Raw genomic sequence first — 23,874 nt, 5'->3', positions numbered from 1 at the left:
AAAAAATTATGATTTTTAAATGTTCTTAATTTGCCTTGGTAACAGAATTATGCGGACAGACTGAGCAGTGCACCTTTGTATTCTTGACTATTTCCAAGGCAGTAAGAGATACTGTGCCAGATGTCATAGGCTCACAATTCCATCAATCATTACATCAAACCTGGAGACTGGGCTTAGGGTGATAGGTCTAGCTGGATTTCAGATTCTCTTAACTGTAGAAGTATAAAATACGGTAATAACCTCAGGAGGAATGATGCATAAAATGTTTTTTAAATATATGCAGTGTTTGCTGAAACTGAAAATGCATATTCTAAAACTAGAAATTTTTGCACCATTAAATTTAATTGTGAAAATTTATATTGCTAAATTTTTGTGACTTGGCAAGCTGTGGTTGTAATTTCCTTGGGAAAAAGAAAATACTATCACATTGATATAAACTATTTTAATTTTTTTAATATCTGTCAATTATGATGGTAAAATATGGAAACCGCACTTGATTCCCAGAGTTAAAGTCGATAGTCTTGCCAGAGTTTATATTCAAGGTAATGCGGTGTCGAGTTTGTGTTATTTTTAAGTTGCTTGTAATTTGCATTTTGTTTCTGTACAGTATGGTGATGAGCTAGCATGGTCAGAGATAGAGAATGTGTGGACAACACTGGCAGACAGCTGGCCCAAAAACCTGAAAATAATTCTGCACTTCCTTATCAGCATGTGTGGTGTGACAAGTGAGCCCAGCCTCCTGCCATACGTAAGTAAATGCCATGTGCTGCTGTAGATACAAATCAGGAAGTAATATTTGTTTATTGATTGCAAAATAACTGGTTAGTTCCCATTATCATTAACTGAAAATGTATTAATTTGCAATGGGTAAATATCAATTGTGTCTAGGGTTGCAACATTCTGGGAATTTTTAAAAGGAAACTTTCCATGGGAATTTTTGGGAATTTGGGGAATTTATGGGAATTTAGAGTTTTTTTGCACACTGATGGTTTTTGTCTCTGACCCTTATATTATCTTTGTCATCAAAATAGACATACTGTTCCATACAAATAAAAACAGGCTTTCAAAACTTTATTTAGGTTACAATTTTGAACTTTATTGAACCCCCACAAAAAAAACCATCTAAAATAAAATAAAAAGGGCGTCAGCTTATTTAGCCTGTAAGTTGACCTTATTTTGTCCCTTTGTGTCTTCTACTCATGAGTCTTCTGAGTCTTCTACTCATCATTGCTCCTCCTGATACTCTGGCTCTGACATGTCCATTTCCTCCTCTGTGTCACTGTCTAGTTGTGTGGTGGACACTTCTGTATCTGGCTCAATAAGTTGTAGGTTCGCCCAGATAGCCACCAGTTTCTCCACTCTCTTGTTAGTCAGCCTGTTGCGCACCTTTGTATATGTATTCTCAAAAAGTGACCAGTTTTGTTCAGAGGCCACTGATGAAGGTGGGATTTGGAGTATCACCGATGCAATGGGTGACAGGGCCTCAGATGCACAAAGTCCCTTCCACCAGGTATGTGCATGATTCCCATATCCCGTCCCCATTCCAAAGACCTTGCTTGGTAGAGAACTTTGCCAGACTTCCCAGAACTTTGCCCACGTCCAGATTGAGGTGGCGTGCGAGGGTAGAAATCACACTAAGCGCTGTTGATCTGTTCTCCAGAAAGTATTGGTCTCCCAACATGCTTTGGATCCAGCATGTATGCTGCAGCATGAATCGGCTTGACACAAAATTCTTGACGCGTTTGTATGAATTGAACAATTGCCTTCTCCTCTGCTTTGAGCAGCAGGGATGTGGGTAGGGCAATGCTGATTTGTTCTTTTAAATAAGCAAAAAGCCTGAGAACATCTGACAAAACAGCGTCATCTCCTTCAATCTGAGCAATTGCAGATGCTACTGGTGAGAGTAGTTTAAGGCTGCTAACCACTCTCTCCCAAAACACATCATCCAGCAGTATTTTCTTGATGATGGTTTCCATATCCCCAGACTGGGATATTGCCATTTCTTGCAGCGACTCCTTACCCTTCAGAAGGCTGTTGTACATTATGACAACGCCACCCCATCTAGTGTTGCTGGGCAGCTTCAGTGTAGTGTTCTTGTTCTTTGTCGTTTGCTTGGAGTTATAGGTTGCTGCAACTACCTGTTTTCCCCTGACATACTTAACAACTTGCTTGGCTCTCTTGTATAGTGTTTCCATGGTTCTCAAACCCATGATGTCCTTGAGGAGCAGGTTGAGCCCATGATCTGCACACCCAATAGACGTAATATGAGGGTAGGCCTCCTCCACTTGAGCCCAAGCAGCATTCATATTCGCAGCATTGTCAGTAACTCCTGCAAAGACCTTTTGTGATCCAAGATCGTTGATGACCGCTTTCAGCTCATCAGCAATGTATGTGCCTTTGTGTCTGTTGTCCTTCGTGTCTGTGCTCTTGAAGAACACTGGGAGAGGAGTGGAGACAATGTAGTTTATGATGCCCTCCCCTCGTACATTTGACCACCCATCTGAGATAACTGCAACACAGTCTGCCATCTCTATCATTTCTTTGAGCCTTCCTTGGACTCTGTTATACTCAGCCTCCAGCAAATAAGTAGACAAAGCATGTCTGGTGGGAGGACAGTATGCAGGGCGAATAACATTGAAAAATCTCTTCCAGTATACATTGGCTGTGAGCATATGGGGTGAGCCTGTCGCATATACAGCTTGAGCAAGGCACTCATCTGCATTCTTCTGGCTATGGTTATCCATTCTATCAAAGAACCTTCCAAGTGGGCCAGGAGTTGCTGATGATAAGGAGCCTGATGCTGAATGTGAACCATCATCTTCTTGAATGGAAGCAGAGGAACTCTGGGCTGACTGCTGTGAGCTTTGAGTGAAGTTGTTGCATTTGGATAAATGCTGCTGCATCTTTGTGGCATTCTTTACATATGGCTTTGTACAGTGTTTGCACATGTACACAGTCTTTCCATCTTTAATGCCTGGGGTAAAATGCTTCCACACATCCGACGGTAAACGTGGCATTGTTCTATGCAGAGAAATAAAGGGCATTCGTCTCTGTGTCGAACTGCGGTTGATCAGCACGATTGCAACAGGGTGAGTACATTTTTCCTGATGCTCCATGTGACGGAAGCATGACCTGTGCACGCACGACGCTACATCACCAATAGAGGAAGCTCATCCACTCATCCAACCAATCAGGACACATTTGTTCACAGTCACACACAAAACTTGTAATTATTAAAACAAGCCAAGTAAGAAGATAAACATGTATTGATTAAGAAATTCCTTAATAATTAAGATTCCATCTCTAAGTAATTTTAAGAGAGGACCTGTGGAAAAAAAATGAAAGAAATACAAAAAAAAACAATATTATGCTAGCATGTGCTATTTTGGGCAAAATTCCCAAGCTAAACTTCCCGTGGAAAATTTCCGGAAATTTACCGGAAACTTTCCACCCCTTCGCAACCCTAATTGTGTCATTAGCAACTTTACTGTTTTACAGATTTTTTTTCCTACGGTGAAATGGTTTTATAGTATATTTTCAGCTTGTACCTTTTATTTAAAGGGTATCAGAAATAGTTTTTTTTTTAAATCACTTTGTAGCCAGAAATGTTAAATTGTTCAGTTTTTCTGATGTTTATCTAGGTGTATTTATTAATGAATTGAGTCCAGGAGGGCAGAAGTGGCTACGGTGTTAGTAAGGAATGTGCTTCCTTCTTTGTTTTTAAGGGGCTAGATTCTCCTTTGCTTTCCTCATACATTTTCACCTTAAGTTTTCATATGTTACCTTTAACGCTGCCAACATGATGCTTACTTGCCTTTTTTAGTAGAAGAATATAAGAAGTTTTAGGAACAGAAAGGGCCCTTTAGGCCCAACAAACCAATCCCTTTTTGAGAAATCCACTTCCACCTACCCACCTTTTCATCATATTTGTTGTTTTAAAGTTTAATGTATCGCACACAAGATAATGAACATCATAGTGTAACAGCATTTTTTCCCCCCACTTTTTTTGTCCCTTTGAGTTATATGGTGCATTTCACCCATTTGTTCATTTAGAATATCCTGAATTGCCTTAGAAGGCTGATGTGACCCGATCCCAGGCCTTTATCAGTGATGCTCTGAAATCAGCTGCATAACGGTATACGAGAGGAGCTGGGCTGCTTTTCCTTATGATTTTCCCTCAGTTTCCAGAGACTTAGGCACATAATCTAAGTAACACTTCAGTGCAGTACTGAGGCAGTGCTGCACTGTCAGAGGTGCTGTCTTTCGGATTAGATTAGTAAAACTAAGACCCTGTCTGCCCTTTCGGGTAAAAGATCCCACAGCACTATTTGAAGAATTCTCCTGGTGCCCTGGCCAATATTTATCTGTCAACCATTATCACTAAAACAGATTATCTGGTCATTATCTCATTGCTGTTTGTGGGACCATGTTGTGTGCAAATTGTCTGTAACGTTTTCTATGTTACAACAGTGACTACACTGCAAAAAAAATACTTAATTGGCTGTAAAGTGCTTTGGGACATCCTGAGGTCGTTCTTTTTTGTGTGGTGAATCTCCTGACTGCCTCTTTGGTGCCCCACAACACAAACCATACTTGATGATATAGCACAATGTGCTGCATCACCTTTACTCACTTTTCTTATTTAAATGTTGCTTAATTACATGGTGATTTTTTACCAATTATAAATAAAGATGACCATCTATCATAACAAAATAAACAAGAGATGAAATGACAAAAATTGTCAGCAATAATGTAACACAAATATTTGAATGACAAATAATTGTAGATACCTTTTCTAGAAAACTCTATTTGTACTTGAAAATACAAACTGAGAAAAAAACATGCAAATGGTACTGTGGGGCAGAAGAACCCAGGGAATAGGTTATTAAAAAACTGGGAATATGTCATCAGCTGCAACACTCTATTCTATAAAATTTAATGCATTAAGTCAAGTTTAATAAACTGCAAACTTGGAGGTTCAATTTGTATGCCAGTGCAGTGGCGATGTTTTACCAGTTGGATGGACAGAGTCACCATCCATTTTGTCTGTTTCTTTCATTTTTTTTTCATGCTTAATTTCCTTTTCTCTTCTCAGATTTTTATTTTTTTTCTCTTTTTCTTGTTACCTTATCATTCACTTTTCTGCTAGCTCTACAGTTGAAAGTTTCATACTAATGAAGGCTGCTCAGGAGTGGCACCGCTCAATAGCCTATTGAGACTACAAATCTTTGCTAAGGAATAAACATTGCCTCCACACACTCTCTGCCTGTAATGGTAGCAGGAGTACCGCACTGTATTGGGCTGTGTGCTCTATAGCATATCCTGCCTAATATACTTAATGAATCTGGTGATAACTGTGCCTCTACAAGAAGGAAACAACTAAATTGTCCTAAAATTACTAGCAGCAGATCAAACCAATAATAAATAAAGCTAACGTGGAATTAAACAATGTTCCATTTATTAAATATTCCAACATTGTTTAATATGGTTAAATTGAGCAGATTTTATGCAGTAATAGCGCTAAGGAATTGCAGTTAATACTACGTATGTTGCTATGAAGTAGCATCTTGGCTTCAATGATCTAGCTGACCAGAGAAAGTGGAAAAATTATGCAGCTCTGCAGAAATCACAGGAACAACTTTATTTTTTCATGTTTATAACTAATTTTTTTGTGTTTGTGCCTACACAGATCAAGAAAGTGGTTGTGTATCTGGGCAGAGATAAAACGATGCAGCTGTTGGAGGAGCTGGTGGCAGAACTGCAACTGACTGATCCAGTTAGCTCAGCTGTCATTCACATGGACAACCCACCCTACTACCGCATCACCTCTAGCTACAAAATCCCCTCCATCGCCTCAGGTAACTTCAGTTTAGCAGGGTACCTACCAAAGTTTATATTATTCTTTAAGTCTTACAATGCTCCTGTGAAGCACCTTCGGATGTTTTACTACGTTAAAGGCGCTATATAAATACAAGTTGTTGTTATTGGTCAGATCTGCTTCTGGTAAATTTAAACCCAGTTTGCTTTTATAAGGATATAAATGTAATTGTTTTGAAGGAAAAGCAAATAGTCTCATTGAATCAAAATACATATGTGACATAAAAGAAATATTTGGCGAAGGCAGCAAAGGAACATTGAGGCCTAGAAATTCGGTTGGTAGCGCCGGCGCTGAGCGCCTAAAGAGACCTAGAATTGGGGCGATACCCTATGTTGGGGCGGTCGCTATGAAGATAGCGACAACTCAGATATTGACTATACATTTAGCGCCTGCGCTAAGTGTTTGCGCGCGCCCGCGCGCGCAAGCAGATCATGACGTCATTTCAGTGTGCAACGCCTTCTAGGAGCGCCTGAGCGCATATTGGGTGGCGCCCGGAGCCTTAACGCCTAGCGCTATTAGTGACAGTTCGAGGGAGGGCTAGCAGGCCCTTCTCGGAGTAGGGGGGCGCTATTTAAAGGGGACAGCTCTAGTGCAGAATCTTCAGCCACTTGGCCTGCTCATTGCGATCGTTGCTGGATAGAGTTGACGAGCTACTGTGGAGCGGAGTTTTGGGAATTTAGCTTTAGAGAAGAGCTGATCAGCGGCCATCAGGCGACCAGGCACAGTAAACAGCACACTATTGGTGTTCTCAAAAAGCGTTTCCGATGTCTGGAACATTCGGGGGGGATCCCTGCAGCACTCGCCGCAGCAAGTGGGACACATTGTCGTCGTCTGCTGCATGCTCCACAACTTGGCGAATCGACGCACCCAGCCAATTCCAGCTGTCCCTCAACGACCAGCAGAGCAGGCGGAGGAGGAGGAGGAGGAGGATGAGGAGGAGGAGGAGGAGGAAGAGCAGGCGGAGGAGGAGGAAGAGCAGGCGGAGGAGGAGGAGGAGGAAGAGCAGGCGGAGGAGGAGGAGGAGGAAGAGCAGGCGGAGGAGGAGGAGGAGGAAGAGCAGGCGGAGGAGGAGGAGGAGGAAGAGCAGGTGGAGGAGGAGGAAGAGCAGGTGGAGGAGGAGGAGGAGGAGGAAGAGCAGGTGGAGGAGGAGGAAGAGCAGGAGGAGGAGGAGGAAGAGCAGGAGGAGGAGGAGGAGGAAGAGCAGGCAGAGGAGGAGGAGGAGGAGGAAGAGCAGGTGGAGGAGGAGGAGGAGGAGGAAGAGCAGGCGGAGGAGGAGGAGGAAGAGCAGGCGGAGGAGGAGGAGGAAGAGCAGGTGGAGGAGGAGGAGGAGGAGGAGGAAGAGCAGGTGGAGGAGGAAGAAGAGCAGGCGGAGGAGGAGGAGGAAGAGCAGGCGGAGGAGGAGGAGGAAGAGCAGGTGGAGGAGGAGGAGGAGGAGGAGGAAGAGCAGGTGGAGGAGGAGGAGGAAGAGCAGGTGGAGGAGGAGGTGGAAGAGCAGGTGGAGGAGGAGGAAGAGCAGGTGGAGGAGGAGGAGGAAGAGGAGGAGGAGGAGGAAGAGCAGGTGGAGGAGGAGGAAGAGGAGGAGGTGGAGGAGGAGGAAGAGGAGGAGGAAGAGCAGGTGGAGGAGGAGGAGGAAGCGCAGGCAGAGGAGGAGGAGGAGGAAGATGGAAGGGCTGCTGAAAGTGGAAGGGCCATACGTCAGAGGCTCATCAGGACTCGTTTCGAGACCCCTGTGGCGGAATGATGAGAGTCTTAACTCATGCGCACTTTGGATGTTTGACGGCCTCTGAATGCCAGCATCACTGAAAGTAGTCACGTGCACCATGCCACATTGAAACTTCTGTTTATTGGCACAAAAGTCTTTCATTACAGCAAAACAATGTAATGTGAACAGAAACCATAAGTTACTAAATAACTGAACTCTTCGGCAAAGCCGCAAAACTCAACAAACCTTCTGCAAATATAACAACAGGTGAGGGTGTCCTTGAATTTGGACAAAGAAACGTCTCAGCACCTCCCTCTGCAACTGGCCCCTTGAGGGAGAACGACTTCTCTTTCGCGCCCGGCCCCTTCCCTCCCTGCTGCTCCTACGTAATTGGACCCCAGTGGCGGGCTCAAGGGGGATGCCTGCTGACTGTGTGGAAGCGCAGAAGCCCCTGGGTATGGCCTGGCCAACCTTTGGGCTTGGAGGGTGCGGACGCAGGATGCTTGATGTGACCATGGCTGGAAGCAGTGTGCCCTGCAGGTGGTGGCAGCTGCAATGCAGACGTCCCAGCGCTGGCATGTGCAATGGTCTCCTGCCGAGAGAGGACACCTGCACCATGGTCGGACGACACACTGGCTATCTGAGGGCAGCGGCTCGGCTCATCCGCCACAATCGCATGCTCCACTGATTCCTGGCCTTGTATGGGACTGGAAGGGCCCGGGGTGATCCTAACTGATGCAGAGAGGGTGGCTGCAGTGAGAGATCGCATTGCCTCAATCTGGGTGTGGAGGAGCCCAGCAAGTGACTGCGTGGCAACAGTGAGGACCTGTGTGCCAGATGCCAGTGCTTCGGAGAAGCCCTGGACAGTTCTTCCCCTTGCTTCGGACAAGGCAGGTGCCGACTGCTCCACTGCCTCGGACAAGCCCTGGACAGACCTTTCCAGGGATTGTCCGAAGCCCTGAACAGTCCTTTCCATAGCCGACTCAGCCGTGGACAGTCCTCTCCATTGTTGGGCCGAAGCGCTGGATAGTCCTGCCCATTGTTGCCCCGAAGCCCTGGATAGACCTGTCCATTGTTGCCCCGAAGCCCTGGAGAGTCCTCTCCATTGTTGCCCCGAAGTCCAACATACTCTTAGCCAATGAATCTATTGACTCAGGCATCTTCTCCACTGCAGCCATCAGCTCCATATGTCTGACCCGGGCCTGTTTGCTCATTTCAGCCAGGCGACGCACCTCATCTGCACTCTGTGCAGCAGTCATCACTACCTGCCTTGCCCTCCGGGGAGACGGTGGCCGAACTTGCCTATCCCCCTTGCGTTGCTGCATGCCGCTTGGTCCGGCAACTGGTTCATCCTCAGAGCTCCCCTCCAGGGGACTACTATCCCCAGTCTGTAGATGTGTCCGCTCCCTGGATTCTGCAACGGCTGGTCCGGAGTCCTCCTGCTCCTCGCCTCCGGTGGCACTGGCATTGGCAGCTTCAGTGCATTGAGCCCGAGTTGGTGCTGATTCATCTGAAAGTAGGGAGGTGGAAGAGTGGCTTTAGCAAAAGGACAGGTTTGCTGAAAGGCATGCCAGATTGCGGCAAGGCTCTGACATGGCTGCACACTGAGGATGCATGCTGGCGGGGGGACCAAGTGGAAGGCAACAGGTGAAAAAGGTGAGAGTCTTACCCTCGCTGTCGGAAATGGGGTCGGCAGATGCAGTGGTCACAGGACCAGACAGACGTCCTCCAAGAATCTGGTGCACTCTCTCCTCCAGATCCGTGAGAGTGACCACTTGTGGAGGTCCGCCACCGGTTCGATGCTGCTCCTTTCGGATTGTCGCCAGCTTGGACTGCAGGGGAAAGAAGGGGAAGTTCTGTAACATGATGCCTTGAGAGATAATCTCATGCCCCCCATGGTGCAAGAGCCCTTACATGATGCCTTGAGAGATCATCGCATGCCCCCCATGGTGCAAGAGCCCTTACATGAGGCCTTGAGACATCATCGCATGCCCCCCATGGTGAAAGAGCCCTTACATGAGGCCTTGAGACATCTGTCCATGTGTGTGGCCAGAAAGGGCCATGGGTGCTTGCTGGCAGATGGCCATTGGGGCATCATTGCAACAGGGTGCCCGAAGTCAGCTGCAGATGGAGGGAATCAGAAGTTTGGTAAACCATCACTCACCCTAACGATCCGTGTGAGGTCGTTGAATTTCTTCCTGCACTGAACAGGGGTCCCGGTCGCCATGCTGCTGGAGTTGACCCTCACAGCAACCTCCCTCCAAGATCGTCGGTAAGCCTTCTGATTCGGCCTCTTGCCATTGTCTGGATACAGGACATCTCGACGGCGCTCAACTGCAGCCACCAACTGGTCCAGAGCCTCAGTGCTGAAGCGCTCTGCTCTCTGTCTAACCTTCTCCATGCTCAACAAGTTTCTAACGCCAGAGAAGGGCGAGCGCCGATTCTGAGGCCTACAGGGCGTTGGGTGTTGAAGCTCAGGCTGACTGACCCACCCCTTTAAGAGCCGGCCGGCGCCTGGAAGTCTCGTGGTTTCCCGTAATTGAGATCACCTGCGCTGCGCCCGTCCGCGTCGATATTGAGTAGCGCCTGAACTTTTGTGCCTTAGGAGCCCCGTGCAACGGCTGAATTAGCGCCTCAATCCCCTTTGGGGGCGATGCAACCCAATATCTCGCCAGGCAGCGATAAGTTTCGTCTGGCTATAAACTTAGCGCACCGCCAGTTCTAGCGCCTCAAGCGGGGCTATACCCAATTTCTAGGCCTGAGAATTGTACTTTATTATAGTTTTGTTTAGAGACAAAAATATCCAGTGTGCCTCTCATAAAGTTCACTAAAGAACTGACTTACCTTGTTTGTTCCTAGATATACTTGTAATTTAATAGTGCAATTTTTCAATATGAATTTTTTTTTTCTAAATTCTAGCTTGTCATTTTATGGTTTAATTGCACTTTTCAGGTAAATATTGCCTCCTTCAGTTTCTTATTCATTTCTGTTCTGTGTAGGTACCACTTCCAGCAGCAATACAATGGTGGCTGGACATGATGGTCATCAGGACAGTAAGCTAGCAAAGGATCCTACTATTGATGAGAAGTATGTACTTTTGTTCAAAAAAAAATAAAAATAAAACTGCATTATAATTTCTCAAAATGTTTATAAGTTGGAGAATATGGTCACTGTTTACCTATCTCTGATATCTTTGTGTTGCTGCTTCTCGCTCTCTGTCCTCTTCTGCTTCTGTCTCTTTGAGGAAGTGCAGGGGTGTTCTCCCGGTGTCCTGGCCAACATTTAGCCCTCAACCAGCACCTAAATTTGATGATCTGGTCATTTATTTCATTGCTGTTTGTGGGAGCTTGCTCGGCGCAAAATGGCTGACTCATTTCCTATGTTACAATAGTGACTACATTGACTTAAACACTTTCGGTCATCCTGAGGTAGTGAAAGCCTTGATTTTCTTTATTTATTTCCCCAGGCCACTCACTTCTTCAGCTACTTACACACCCTTTGCCTTGTTAATGTTTCGGTGAAGAGGTAGACAGGAATGTCCTGGGCTGACTTAAATGCCAATTTTCCATCTTTCCCTATTGTCCCCTCTCCAATAGCATGGGCAACAATGGGAATTTACAATTTAGGGAATTGGGCCTCCAGGCTTGTGTTCTGTCCAGTCTGTTATACAGTGTGTTGGAACGTCACTGTCACCATTCTACCGAAACCTTTAATCTAAAATAATAATAAATTGAGGAGGGAAATATACAAATTGTAGTGAAATTAAAAACATTGGCCCGGAATTTGCAGTCGGCAGCGAAGCAAAGGCTTTCGCTGCTGGCCCCGAAGTACGCTTCACACAAGGATCTTACGATCCCTGTGTCAAGAACTTCGGGTTTTCCGACATTCAATTCAAATCAACGGAGGTTAGTGGGGATCCCCTTGTGCGAACTGCTGTGACGCCATCAAGCTGTCTAAGCAGCCAATCAAACGCAGAATTCTCGCAGACGGCGAACAAGGAAGTGAGTAATCTCAATAAAATTCTAACTTTTTAAAAATGTTAAAGAGCAAAACAAAGATTGGGGCTCTCACATGGGGAAAAGGCAAACCTGAAATAAAGATGGACAAATTTTTTTTTTAAATCAAATTTTTTTTAAGTTTCTGAAATTTTTTTATTTTTATTAAAATGGACAAATTTCACTGCACAAAATTAAAATTAGTTTTCCAGGCCCTTAACCTTTGTTTTAACGGTCAAGACACTGTTAAAACCCCAGTTACACCTAATCTCTTTGGGTCTAATTTTTAGTGGGGAATTTACTGCGTAAGAGCCGAAGTTTTCGTCAGTTTCCCTGATTTGGGTGTTTACACTGATTGCCAGATATGTGCTGCGAGAGCACAGCGCAGCCCTGTGTTGGAGCTGTGAATGGCAGACCGCAACTTCAGGATTTTCGCATGCGCCTGCGCCAAATCCCAAAGTTGCAGTCAGTTTCAAAGGGGGAATGATGGTGAACGCTGCCAGTTCGCTGTCAGGCCAACGTGTGAACTTTTCTTCCTACGTTTTACATACATACACACGTACATGTACAATATAGTCAAACTTAATTAATTGCTTTTTCTATTTTAACAGTTATGGACACCTCGATATGTATGGTGGGCTGAATAGTAACCTGAACCGGCAGCATCACCGGCTGGAATCTCGTTACAGCAGCAGCTCTGGAGGATCCTATGAAGAGGAGAAGAGTGCGTACATTAATTTCAAAATATATTGCAAAGCATTTTCTAACTTAGCGTGAAACCCCCTTTAAGATTCCAAATGTATAATATGTTTAGACTGTGAGTCAACTGAGCAATTATATTGTTAAAAGTGAGGCACTTGACTAAATATTTAAAAATGGTAAGTATGGTTAGGATCATAGAAACTGTATTTGTACATAATTTATATTTCTGGAATTATAAATTTTAGCAGTACACATCTTTATTCACAGGAGGCAGTCTGTCTGACCTTTTAACACAATTTCTCTGTTGTGCACCTGAATCTGAATGCACAGATTATCCATTTTACACATGATGTGTAAAAGGCTAAAGACTGTTCTGCTGTCTGGGAAGGAAATTCAGTGAACCATTTAAAGTGCCCATTACTAACTCCACTGTTGCATACTGTGTATTTAATAGGTGATTCCATGCCAATTTATGCAAACTGGAGGCTGAAAGTGATGGAACTTAACAAAGCAGAGCCATTGCCATTTCCTCCCACTGGTGGAAGCTGGTCACCACTGGCTGATTACCTGCCTGAGACTGGCACCCCGGGAATACCCCTGCAGAGGTCAGTGAACACTGCACTTAGACAATAACCTCATGCTTTCTACAACACTATTAAAAATAAATGATTGCAACATCCTGTGTGTAAAATTACTGAAGCCATGTGTTCGTAGTATTCAGCAAAATGTGTACTTGGTGTTTGATCTGCTGGTTGATCAGCGTGGAGGAATGTAATGACAACAAATTATATTCCTAAACTAAGTGTGAACTAACTTGTTTCCCTGTAATCCAGGCTGGATTTTTAATTGTTACAATGTTTAAGTGCTGAAGTTTGGATCATCAGGAAACACTTGTATAGTTTATGATGAAGTCAAGTGGTCGACCTTCCTGTGGAGTGCATCCTTTTTCCAAGGTTTTTGCGGATATAGTTTGTCTGGTTCCAAGTTTTTTTCAAAATTATTTGCACTGACCTTATCAGAGAAAGTACAGTTCTTTTTGAAACCATTTGGTTTTGGAACAGGCAAACTACACTTATATCAAGGCTGATTAGCAGCTGTACTCCACAAGGAGTTATTCCCTCTCCCCCTCGATTTCTTCCTTGCCTTGTCTGTCATTGTCTTTCTGTTTAGTCAGTCCTCACACTCGTGGTCTGTATTTCTGTCTTTCCGTCTCTGCTTGTACTCGCTTCTCTACCATACCCGGTCTGTCTCTAGAATCATTGCAATGGAGCCACAGACATTGTATTCATCATACAATTCCTCATTTCTGTTGTAAATTAAAAAGTAAAAACTGCAAATGCTGGAAAGCTGAAATGAAAACCAGAAATGCTGAAAATACAGAGCAGGTCAATCAGGGTCTGTAAAGAGAAAAGACAGTTGATGATGTCTTGGATGTGAACCTTTCATCATATCCTTAGTCTGATGAAGAGTATGAACCTGAAATGTCATAACCTGTCTTTTCTCTTCACAAGTGTTGACTGACCTCTTTATTTCCAGCGTTTTCTGTTTTTATCTACTCATTTCAGTTTCTTTCTGCACCATTTAGTAGCATCAATGTGACCTCAAATGATCTCAGAAAATGCTGGAAACACATAGCAGGTCACTCAGCATCTGTGGAGATGACAGACAAGTTAATAAGTTTCAAGTGTGGGTCCTCTGTAAGAACTAGAAGATATTACAGATGAACAGCATTTAAATAGAGGAACAGGCCAAAGGAAATGGTTTTAGTGAACCTTACAGGCCATTCCATTTCTCCTCGTGTATGAAACATAGAAACATAGAAGATAGGAGCAGGAGTAGGCCATTCGGCCCTTCAAGCCTGCTCCGCCATTCAATGAGATCATGGCTGATCATCCAAGTTCAGTACCCTGTCCCTGCCTTCTCCCCATATCCCTTGATCCCTTTAGCCTTAAGAAATATATCCAACTCTTTCTTGAATATATTTAATGAACTGGCCTCTGTGGCAGAGAATTCCACAGGTTCACCACTCTCTGGGTGAAGAAATTCCTCCTCATTTCAGTCCTAAATGGCTTACCCCTTATCCTTAGACTATGACCCCTGGTTCTGGACTCCCTGGCCATCAGAAACACCCTTCCTGCATCTAGTGTGTCCAGGCCTAACAGAATTTTATAGGTTTCGATGAGATCCCCTCTCAATCTTCTAAACTCCAGTGAGTATAAGCCCAATCGACACAATCTCTCCTCATACGTCATTCCTGCCATCCCAGGTATCAGCCTGGTGAATCTTCGCTGCACTCCTTCCATGGCAAGAACGTCCTTCCTCCGGTAAGGCGACCAAAATTGCACACAGTACTCAAGGTGCGGTCTCACCAAGGCCCTGTACAACTGTAGCAAGACATCCTTGTTCCTGTACTCAAACCCTCTTGCTACGAAGGCCAACATACCATTTGCCTTCTTAACCGCCTGCTGCACCTGCATGCTTACCTTCAGCGACTGGTACACAAGAACACCCAGGTCTCTTTGCACTTCCCCTTCTCCCAATCTATTGCCATTCAAATAATAATCTGCCTTCCTGTTTTTGCCACCAAAGTGGATAACCTCACATTTATCCACATTATAGTGCATTTGCCATTTTTCTGCCCAATCACCCAACCTGTCCAAATCATACTGGAGTTTCACGACATCCTCCTCACAGCATACCCTCCCACCCAGCTTTGTGTCGTCTGCAAATTTGGAGATATTACATCCAATTCCCTCGTCCAGATCATTAATATATATTGTGAACAGCTGGAGTCCTAGGACCGATCCTTGCGGTACCCCACTAGTCACTGCCTGCCACTTGGAAAACGACCCGTTTATTCCAAATCTTTGCTTTCTGTCCGCCAACCAGTTCTCTATCCAAGTCAATACCTTGCCCCCAATCCCATGTGCCTTAATTTTGCACGCTAATCTCTTATGTGGGACCTTATCGAAAGCCTTCTGAAAGTCCAAATACACCATATCCACTGGTTCTCCCTTATCTATTTTACCAGTTACATCCTCAAAAAATTCTAGTAGATTAGTCAAGCATGATTTACCTTTTGTAAATCCATGTTGACTTTGTCCGATCCTGTCACTGCTTTCCAAGTGCTCTGCTATTACATCTTTTATAATAGACTCTAGCATTTTCCCCACTACCGATGTCAGGCTTACCGGTCTATAATTCCCCGCTTTTTCTCTACCACCTTTTTTGAATAGTGGGGTAACATTAGCTACCCTCCAATCCATGGGTACTGTTCCAGAGTCTATCGAGTTAGTACCCTGGGATGTAGATTATCAGGCCCTGGGGATTTATCAGCCTTCAGTCCCATCAATTTTCCTAACACCATTTCCCTACAAATACTGATTTCTTTCAGTTCCACCCTTTCATCAGACCCTATGTTCCCCGGCATCTCTGGGAGGTTATTTGTGTCCTCCTTTGTGAAGACAGAACCAAAGTATGAATTTAGTTGGTCTGCCATTTCTTTGTTTCCCATTATAAATTCCCCTGATTCTGACTGCAAGGGACCTACGCTTGACTTCACCAATCTTTTTCTCTTCACATATCTATAAAAGCTTTTACAGTCAGTTTTTATGTTCCTTGCTAGCTTACTCTCATATTCTATTTTCCCTTTCTTAATTAATCCCTTTGTCCTCCTTTGTTGAATCCTAAACTGCTCCCAATCCTCAGGATTATTGCTTTTTCTGGCCAATTTATATGCCGTCTCCTTGGATCTTATGCTATCCCTAATTTCCCTTGTTAGCCACGGTTGAGTCACCTTTTTTGTTTTATTTTTATGCCAAACTGGGATGAACAAATTCTGTAGCTCATCCATTCGGTCTTTGAGTGTTTGCCATTGCCTATCCACTGTCAACCCTTTGAGTGCCATTCCCCAATCAATCCTATCCAACTTGCTCCTCAGACCATCGTAGTTTCCCTTATTTAAATTGAGGACCCTAGTCTCTGAGTCAACTACTTCATTCTCCATCTTAATGAAGAATTCGATCATATTATGATTGCTCCGACCCAAGGGGCCTCGTACAACAAGATTGCTAATTAATCCTTTCTCGTTACGTAATACCCAGTCTAAGATGGCCTGATCTCTGGTTGGTTCCTCGACATATTGGTCCAGGAAACCATCCCGTAAACACTCCAGGAATTCCTCCTCCACAGTATTGTTACTAATTTGGTTGGCCCAATCTATATGTAGATTAAAGTCACCCATGATGACTGCTGTGCCCTTATTGCACGCTTCTTTAATTTCCCTTTTAATGCCATCCCCAACCTCCGCCTTACTGTTGGGAGGTCTATATACCACTCCCACTAATGTTTTTTTCCCCTTAGTATTTCTCAATTCTACCCATACAGATTCCACATCATTAGAGCTAATATCCTTCATTACAATTGTATTAATCCCTTCTTTAACCAGTAATGCTACCGCACCTCCCTTTCCTTTTTGCCTATCTTTCCTGAATATTGAATACCCCTGGATGTTGAGTTCCCAGTCTTGGCCATCCTTGAGCCACGTTTCCGTAATCCCAACCAAATCATATTCGTTTACCTCTATTTGCGCAGCCAATTCGTCCACCTTATTACAAATGCTCCTTGCATTAAGACACAAAGCCCTTCAGGCTTGTTTTTTTAACGCTCTTAGACCTATTAGAATTATTATTTACTGTGGCCACGTTTGATTTAAACCGTTGATTTCTCTGACTGCCACTTTTGTTTTTCTCCTTCCTATCTTTTGCTTTTATCCCCGTGTGTGTGTGTTTTATCGTGCTTGATTAATCTACTGGAATTTTTTGAGGATGTAACTGGTAGAATAGAAAGGGAGAACCAGTGGATATGGTGTATTTGGACTTTCAGAAGGCTTTCAATAAGGTCCCGCATAAGAGATTAGCGTGTAAAGTTAAGGCACATGGGATTGGGGGCAAGGTACTGACTTGGATAAAGAACTGGTTGGCAGACAGGAAGCAAAGAGTTGGAATAAACGGCTCTTTTTCCGAGTGGCAGGCAGGCAGTGACTAGTGGAGTTCCGCAGGGATCGGTGTTAGGACCCCAGCTATTCACTTATATATATAAATGATCTAGATGAGGGAACTAGATGTAATAACTCCAAGTTTGCAGACGACACAAAGCTGGGTGGGCATGTGTGCTGTGAGGAGGATGCCGAGAAACTCCAGTATGATTTGGACAGGTTGGGTGATTGGGCAGAAGCATGGCAGATGCAGTATAATGTAGATAAATGCGAGGTTATCCATTTTGGTGGCAAAAACAGGAAGGCAGATTATTATCTGAACGGCAATAGATTGAGACAAGGGGAAGTGCAACAAGACCTGGGCGTCCTTGTGCACCAGTCGCTGAAGGTAAGCATGCAGGTGCAGCAGGCGGTTAAGAAGGCAAATGGTATGTTGGCCTTCGTAGCGAGAGGGTTCGAGTACAAGAACAAGGATGTCTTGCTGCAGTTGCACAGGGCCTTGGTGAGACCACACTTTGAGTATTGTGTGCAGTTTTGGTCGCCTTATCTGAGGAAGGATGTTCTTGCCATGGAGGGAGTGCAGCGAAGATTCACCAGACTGATACCTGGGATGGCAGGAATGACGTATGAGGAGAGATTGGGTCGATTGGGCTTATACACGCTGGAGTTTAGAAGAATGAGAGGGGATAAAATTCTGACAGGACTGGACAGACTAGATGCAGGAAGGATGTTCCCGATGGCCGGGGAGTCCAGAACCAGGGGTCACAGTCTAAGGATAAGGGGTAAGCCATTTAGGACAGAGATGAGGAGGAATTTCTTCACCCAGAGAGTGGTGAACCTGTGGAATTCTCTACCACAGAAGGCAGTGGAGGTCAATTCATTAAATATATTCAAGAAGGAGTTGGATACATTTCTTAAGGCTAAAGGGATCAAGGGGTATGGGGAGAAAGCAGGGACAGGGTACTGAATTTGGATGATCAGCCATGATCTCATTGAATGGTGGAGCAGGCTCAAGGGGCCGAATGACCTACTCCTGCTCCTATCCTCTATGTTTCTATGTTTTTCCCTTTCCCCTTCCCTTTGTCCTGTTCCTGTTTAAATGGTGTTCATTTGTAATATCTTCCTGTTCTGATGAAAGGTCCACATCTGAAACCATTAACTTGTCTATTCTCTCCATAGATGCAGACGGACCTGCTGATCTTTTCACTATTCTTGGTTTTGTTTCAAATTTCCAGCTCTTTTCTTTTTGTGTTTTGATGACCTCAAATAATCTCTCTGCTGTAAAGATCCAGACTGAGCCCAGACATTCTAAACTCCGGGGTTCGGCTGCATCACAGAAGTGTGTTGGCTATTAAACTGAAAACCCTCCACACATCTAACAGCCTTAAATTGAAAGAATACTTAATTAAGAGGAGTGTTTAATTGAAAAGCACCCCATATCTGCAACCAGGTATCAGTTGCTTCCTGTCTTGTATCAGTGGAATGTGCAGTTAACTCCTCAATACTGCATTCACAGCAACATTTTACAATACAATAGCAAGCTTCACCATTGTACTAGAGAACATTAGAATAGTGTTTTACTCAGTAGAACATATGGAGAGATAGTATTGCACTATGGAGACGAGAACCTCACCAATAACCAGTAATTTAAATTATTTATAATTCTATTTGCAAAACAACATAAAATGCCCAAACTACTGTTCAAAATCTTTTTCCTAGTTGGCACATTAGAATTATCCAAGAACTGGCAGGAGGAAATTTTAGTAACTATGCATATTTAAGTTGAATCTGATTTGAATTTTATGTATTTCATAATTCAAAAACAGGGGAAAACAAAATGAAGTTTGTTTTAATGATTATGCGTCTTTGTATACCATATTGATGTGATTACAATTGTCATCCCTGATTAGCCTGGGTTGATGCAATGATTTGTCATGCCATTAAATGAATCTATGCTGTACAAATTCAGTATTTAATTGTTTCAGTTTTCAGAAATCTATTGCTAATGTTTGTCGACAGTTGCATTATAATCCTATGGTCCTAAAAATGTATGTAACTGTTTTGTTTTATTCTTAGGTGTAACATAGCAGTGATCCTTCTGACAGATCTTGTAGTGGATCACAGTGTAAAGGTGGAGTGGGGGAACTACATGCATCTTTTGCTTCATGCAATATTTATAGGTAATTAGGAAGTAAAAGTGTTTTGTTTTAATTGCTGGCACAGGATACTATGCTTGGGTGATGTGGCACAGGGTGGTAGAATGTGGGCCCATAGTTCCCTGCACACTAATTACAGCCAGGCCATCAAAGAGAAACTGCCTGGATTCAAAGGAGGAAGATTACTGCTGTTCACCAATACAGCAAAGTCACAAGCGCAAGTAAAAAAGAAATACTTGCATTTATATAGTGCCTTTCACAACCACTGGACGTCTCAAAGCACTTTACAGCCAATAAAGTACTTTGGCGTGTAGTCACTGTTGTAATGTGGGAAATGCGGCAGCCAATTTGCGCACAGCAAGCTCCCATAAACAGCAATGTGTTAATGACCAGATAATCTGTTTTTGTGATGTTGATTGAGGGATAAATATTGGCCAAGACACCGGGGATCACTCCCCTGCTCTTCTTCGAAATAGTGCCATGGAATCTTTTACGTCCACCTGAGAGAGCATACGGGGCCTCGGTTTAACATTTCATCAAAAAGACGGCACCTCTGACAGTGCAGCACTCACTCAGCACTGCACTGGAGTGTCAGCCTAGATTTACGTGTTCAAGTCCCTGGAGTGGGACTTGAACCCTGGAGTGGGACTTGAACCCACAACCTTTTGACTCCGAGGCGAGTGTGCTACCCACTTAGCCACAGTTAACACTAAAGAATGAGTATAAAGAATGTGTTTGTGATTTTTACAAATACATTCTGTAAAAGGACCGGGGAAATTAGAAACAAGCCAAGCAGTGTTGTTTTTGAATACTTGCGAAAGCAATACAGACATTGATACTATTTGCCCATTCTGGGCATGCTGCTGTGTTAGGATTTTTAAAAAGATTTTTTTTTAACATTTGTTTGTTTGAATTTGTATATTGAAGAGCATAGCTCTTACGATAATTCCAGACATTTGCTTATCATTTTATGTTGGGGTTTGAAAAATTCACAGAAACTAATTTAGCTATAATAACAGAAAAAATATTTACAGTACAGAAAATAGGAGGACATTTTTTTGTAATTTATTGGTACTAATTCAACAATGTTTTAGAATTTGAAGAAATGTAAAATAACATTTGTTTTGGTATTCATTTCTTGTGTAATTAAGGGGATATACTTTTTTTTTTTAAAGGTTGAATATGAAATATTGATAATAAATCATAAACTATTTCATGATTTTTTTGTGTCTATACAGGATTTGATCACCAGCATCCTGAAGTGTATGAACATTGTAAGCGACTGCTTTTGCACTTACTTATAGTAATGGCCTATAACAGTAATGTTCAAGCTATGGCCTCCGTTCTCCTCAGGAACAGGGAGTTTACTGAACCTAAGGTGCTCACTGTCAAACCAACCACTCATGTGGAGTACAGTTTTACAGGTTAGTGACAGTTGTGTATGTATATCATAAATAAACCAGCGTTGGAGACCTTGTTGATTCTTTTTACTCCAGCAGATGGTGCCACTTGATTATGGAAAATATAATTCAAATACAGATTCACTTTTCCAAAATTGAAGCATTGCAAAAATGTATTAGTGTAATTAAATTGCAGCTACTTTGAGTCACAGAAGCTAATATAGTTTATTGAGGATACTGTATGGTACTTTAATACTTCTGAAGCAAATGAAATTTTCATATCACACATTTCCAATATGTTTGATATGATTTACAATATATTATGTTTCAACACAGACTTGTTGTTAATGGTGATGCAATTTTCTGTTTTTTCTAACAACAACTGCAGATGTCTGACATTTGTGCTAAATGCAGATGTTGAGGTTAAGGAAGAAACAAAGCATTGAATAGCAAGTACAAAATAGTTATTTCTTAACTGAAGCCAGGTCAATTTGGAGGGGCATCTTGCTAAGAGCGAAAAGTGGAGCGAGTAAGTCAACCCAGTTGGAAAATAATCTATGGAACAGAAAAACTGACCAAAATTGTCAAAAATTATAGCAGATCCATATATTGATTAATTTTGGTTTCAGTAGTCTTCTATTCATGACGTGATTGTCTTGTTGATCATAAAGAATTTCATACACAAACGTTCATAGTCTTTCTTTTGAGTTAATATCATAGATGGATTATTAGCTTTATAACTCTATCCTGCACTTCTCTATTCGATTATTAGAAATTGTGTTCACAGTTAGACAAATATATGCTTTTACAACCTAATTAAAATAACAGAGTGTCAGCCAATGAGTTGGAGGTGGGGCAGGACATGTGATTTTAATTTAGAAAGAAAGAAGGTGGTTTTAATTTACTCAAACTACAGCAAACAGAGTCTATTTACTCATGAACTACAGCAAACTAGCCTCCCGCGTGCAGCACGATTATATCTCATGCAAAATGCAGTGAGTGGAGGATAGTTACACAATGAAATTACGTGTCCAAAATTAATCCCAGTTATTTACAGCAGTGCGGCCTCCAGGCGTGATTGACGGAGGAATTACCCAATCATCTCCATTCTGGCCGGGACTTGTGATGTCTTAAAATAATTGCAACCTTTTTTATGTAAAAGTTTAATTTTTTTTTAAATATTCTTCCAGCAGGGGGCAGTGAATTTGCACCAGATTACCAGCCATCGCCCATGACCGACTCAGGACTCAGCTCAAGCTCTACCTCTTCTAGCATCAGCTTAGGAACTACTAGTGCTGCCATTCCCCAGCTCACTCCCACCATCTTAAATGAGGTGGATATTACTGCAGACCAAGATGAGAAGGTGAAAACACTCATCGAATTTATAACCACAAGGTAAGATCATTAGAAATTGAATAAGTCAGTGACTTTATACTTACAACGCCTGAAAATAAATTTCAATGAACAATTCAAACACTACATTTTACAACAATTTCTATCCTAGATTTTTTTTTAAATATAGGGGTGTAATTTCCTGTGAATTTGGGGCATGAAGCCAATTCCTGGTGTAAAAGATCAAGGAAACGTGGAAGCAAATGTGCACAAGTACGTTATGCTCAAATTTCCTCGATCTATGCCCGTTTATCGATTGCTGCGCCTGGGCGCAATGATGCTCATTATACTGTAGTGGTTTAGCCCCCATTCTAAAGAGCGGTACACGCAAGTTTCATTCAGTTACACTGGTTCAGAACAGGTGTAAAATTATGCCCAGAATTTCAGGCACCCATGGTCACCTGATCTAGGCATAAATATTGATACCATATTCATCCTGTGCATCCTCGCATCCATTTCACAGTCTTGTTTTTCTTAAATCACAATGGCTCTTCTGTTGGCTTTATCTCCTTGCCATTATAATGGAGGAGGTGAACCAGAGACAGGAGGCCCGGAAAAGTAAAGCGCCACCAGCGAAGACATCACCCCACACGTAATTATCCGCTCTGGAGAGCATATATTCTGTGACTGACATACGAAGAGTTGTCTGAGAAGGCCATTGACCAACTCTGCAACGTGCTCCGCAATGACCTCCAGCCACATTTGAAATGCTGCAGTGCCTTAACGGTTAAAATGAATTAGTCAAGGGGCAGTGAGGGCCGGCAGAGAAAAGACAGGGTCATAAATGTTTACAAGGCAGGGGGCGATCGATAGCACGTACATTGTGCTAAAGGCTCACATCTGAACCTACTAAGCTACATGAATAGAAAGGGCTCTCATTCACTGAACGCTCAGATAGTCTGCAACACCTGGCTGTGCATCTTGCACGTGAATGCGCAGCACGTGGCGGCTTGCCATGATGCTTTTCTTGCTCAAATTTTGGTCATCACGTATGTTCGGGCAGCTGGGTGAGTTGAAGGACGGATCCTCTATGGTAAGGCATACCCCTAACTGACGAGGCTGCTGGCGCTTTTTCATGTTCCTCAAACTGCACCAGAGGGGAGATGTACATGTACATGCGGCCACCAGGCAAGTGGTTGCTAAGACCCGCAGAGTTCTGAAATGCCGCTTCAGGTGCCTTGACAAGTCTGAGGATGTCCTCAGAAGGGTAGCGAGGATTGTTGTCTGCTGTGCGCAGCACAACTTTGCCATGAAGAAGGTCTGAGCCTTGACCTGCTGTGGAGGACGCCGTCCAAGCAGAAGATCCTGAACTGATGGATGTGGTGTAGCGTGTCCATATGGGGCATTGCTTCAAGAGGGCAGCTCCAAAGGGAGCTTCTGGCAGAGGTTTTCACCAACTAGAGGTTTTCACCAACTGAGTGCTCCTGCAAATTCTCACTCTTCTTTGACTTCAAAAAACTTTTATTGCAAAAAATGTTTCATAACAAAAGTAAATTACTTCTAGAAATTTTAACAATCATTTATAAGAAGTCCAATAAACTTGGAGTTCCGGCACAGCAAGAGAGCCCCAAGTGGGCAGAGGAAACGCTTCAAGGACACCCTCAAAGCCTCCTTGAAAAAGTGCAACATCTCCACTGACACCTGGGATTCCCT

At 43.3% G+C, this 23,874-nt stretch overlaps 1 protein-coding gene across 9 annotated transcripts in view; it reads left to right on the top strand.

Moving 5' to 3' along the window:
* Positions 1-23,874, top strand: part of fryl (furry homolog, like) — a 599,764-nt gene that overhangs the window by 441,775 nt on the left and 134,115 nt on the right. For 7 of the 9 annotated variants that reach the window (XM_085969926.1, XM_085969925.1, XM_085969924.1 and 4 more), the window contains 8 exons: positions 608-748; positions 5,690-5,858; positions 10,580-10,667; positions 12,187-12,299; positions 12,732-12,882; positions 19,350-19,453; positions 20,668-20,853; positions 22,020-22,224. In XM_085969926.1, coding sequence (XP_085826052.1) covers positions 608-748; positions 5,690-5,858; positions 10,580-10,667; positions 12,187-12,299; positions 12,732-12,882; positions 19,350-19,453; positions 20,668-20,853; positions 22,020-22,224 — 1,157 coding nt within the window. The remainder of the gene's footprint in view (positions 1-607; positions 749-5,689; positions 5,859-10,579; positions 10,668-12,186; positions 12,300-12,731; positions 12,883-19,349; positions 19,454-20,667; positions 20,854-22,019; positions 22,225-23,874) is intronic. The other 2 variants (XM_085969920.1, XM_085969928.1) reach the window with 1 other exon arrangement.

Source organism: Somniosus microcephalus, chromosome 2 (assembly GCF_052327205.1).
Source record: "Somniosus microcephalus isolate GS21.2 chromosome 2, FLI_Smic_1.0, whole genome shotgun sequence".
NCBI classification, from domain to species: Eukaryota; Metazoa; Chordata; class Chondrichthyes; order Squaliformes; family Somniosidae; genus Somniosus; species Somniosus microcephalus.
This window is presented reverse-complemented; position numbering and strand designations above follow the sequence as displayed.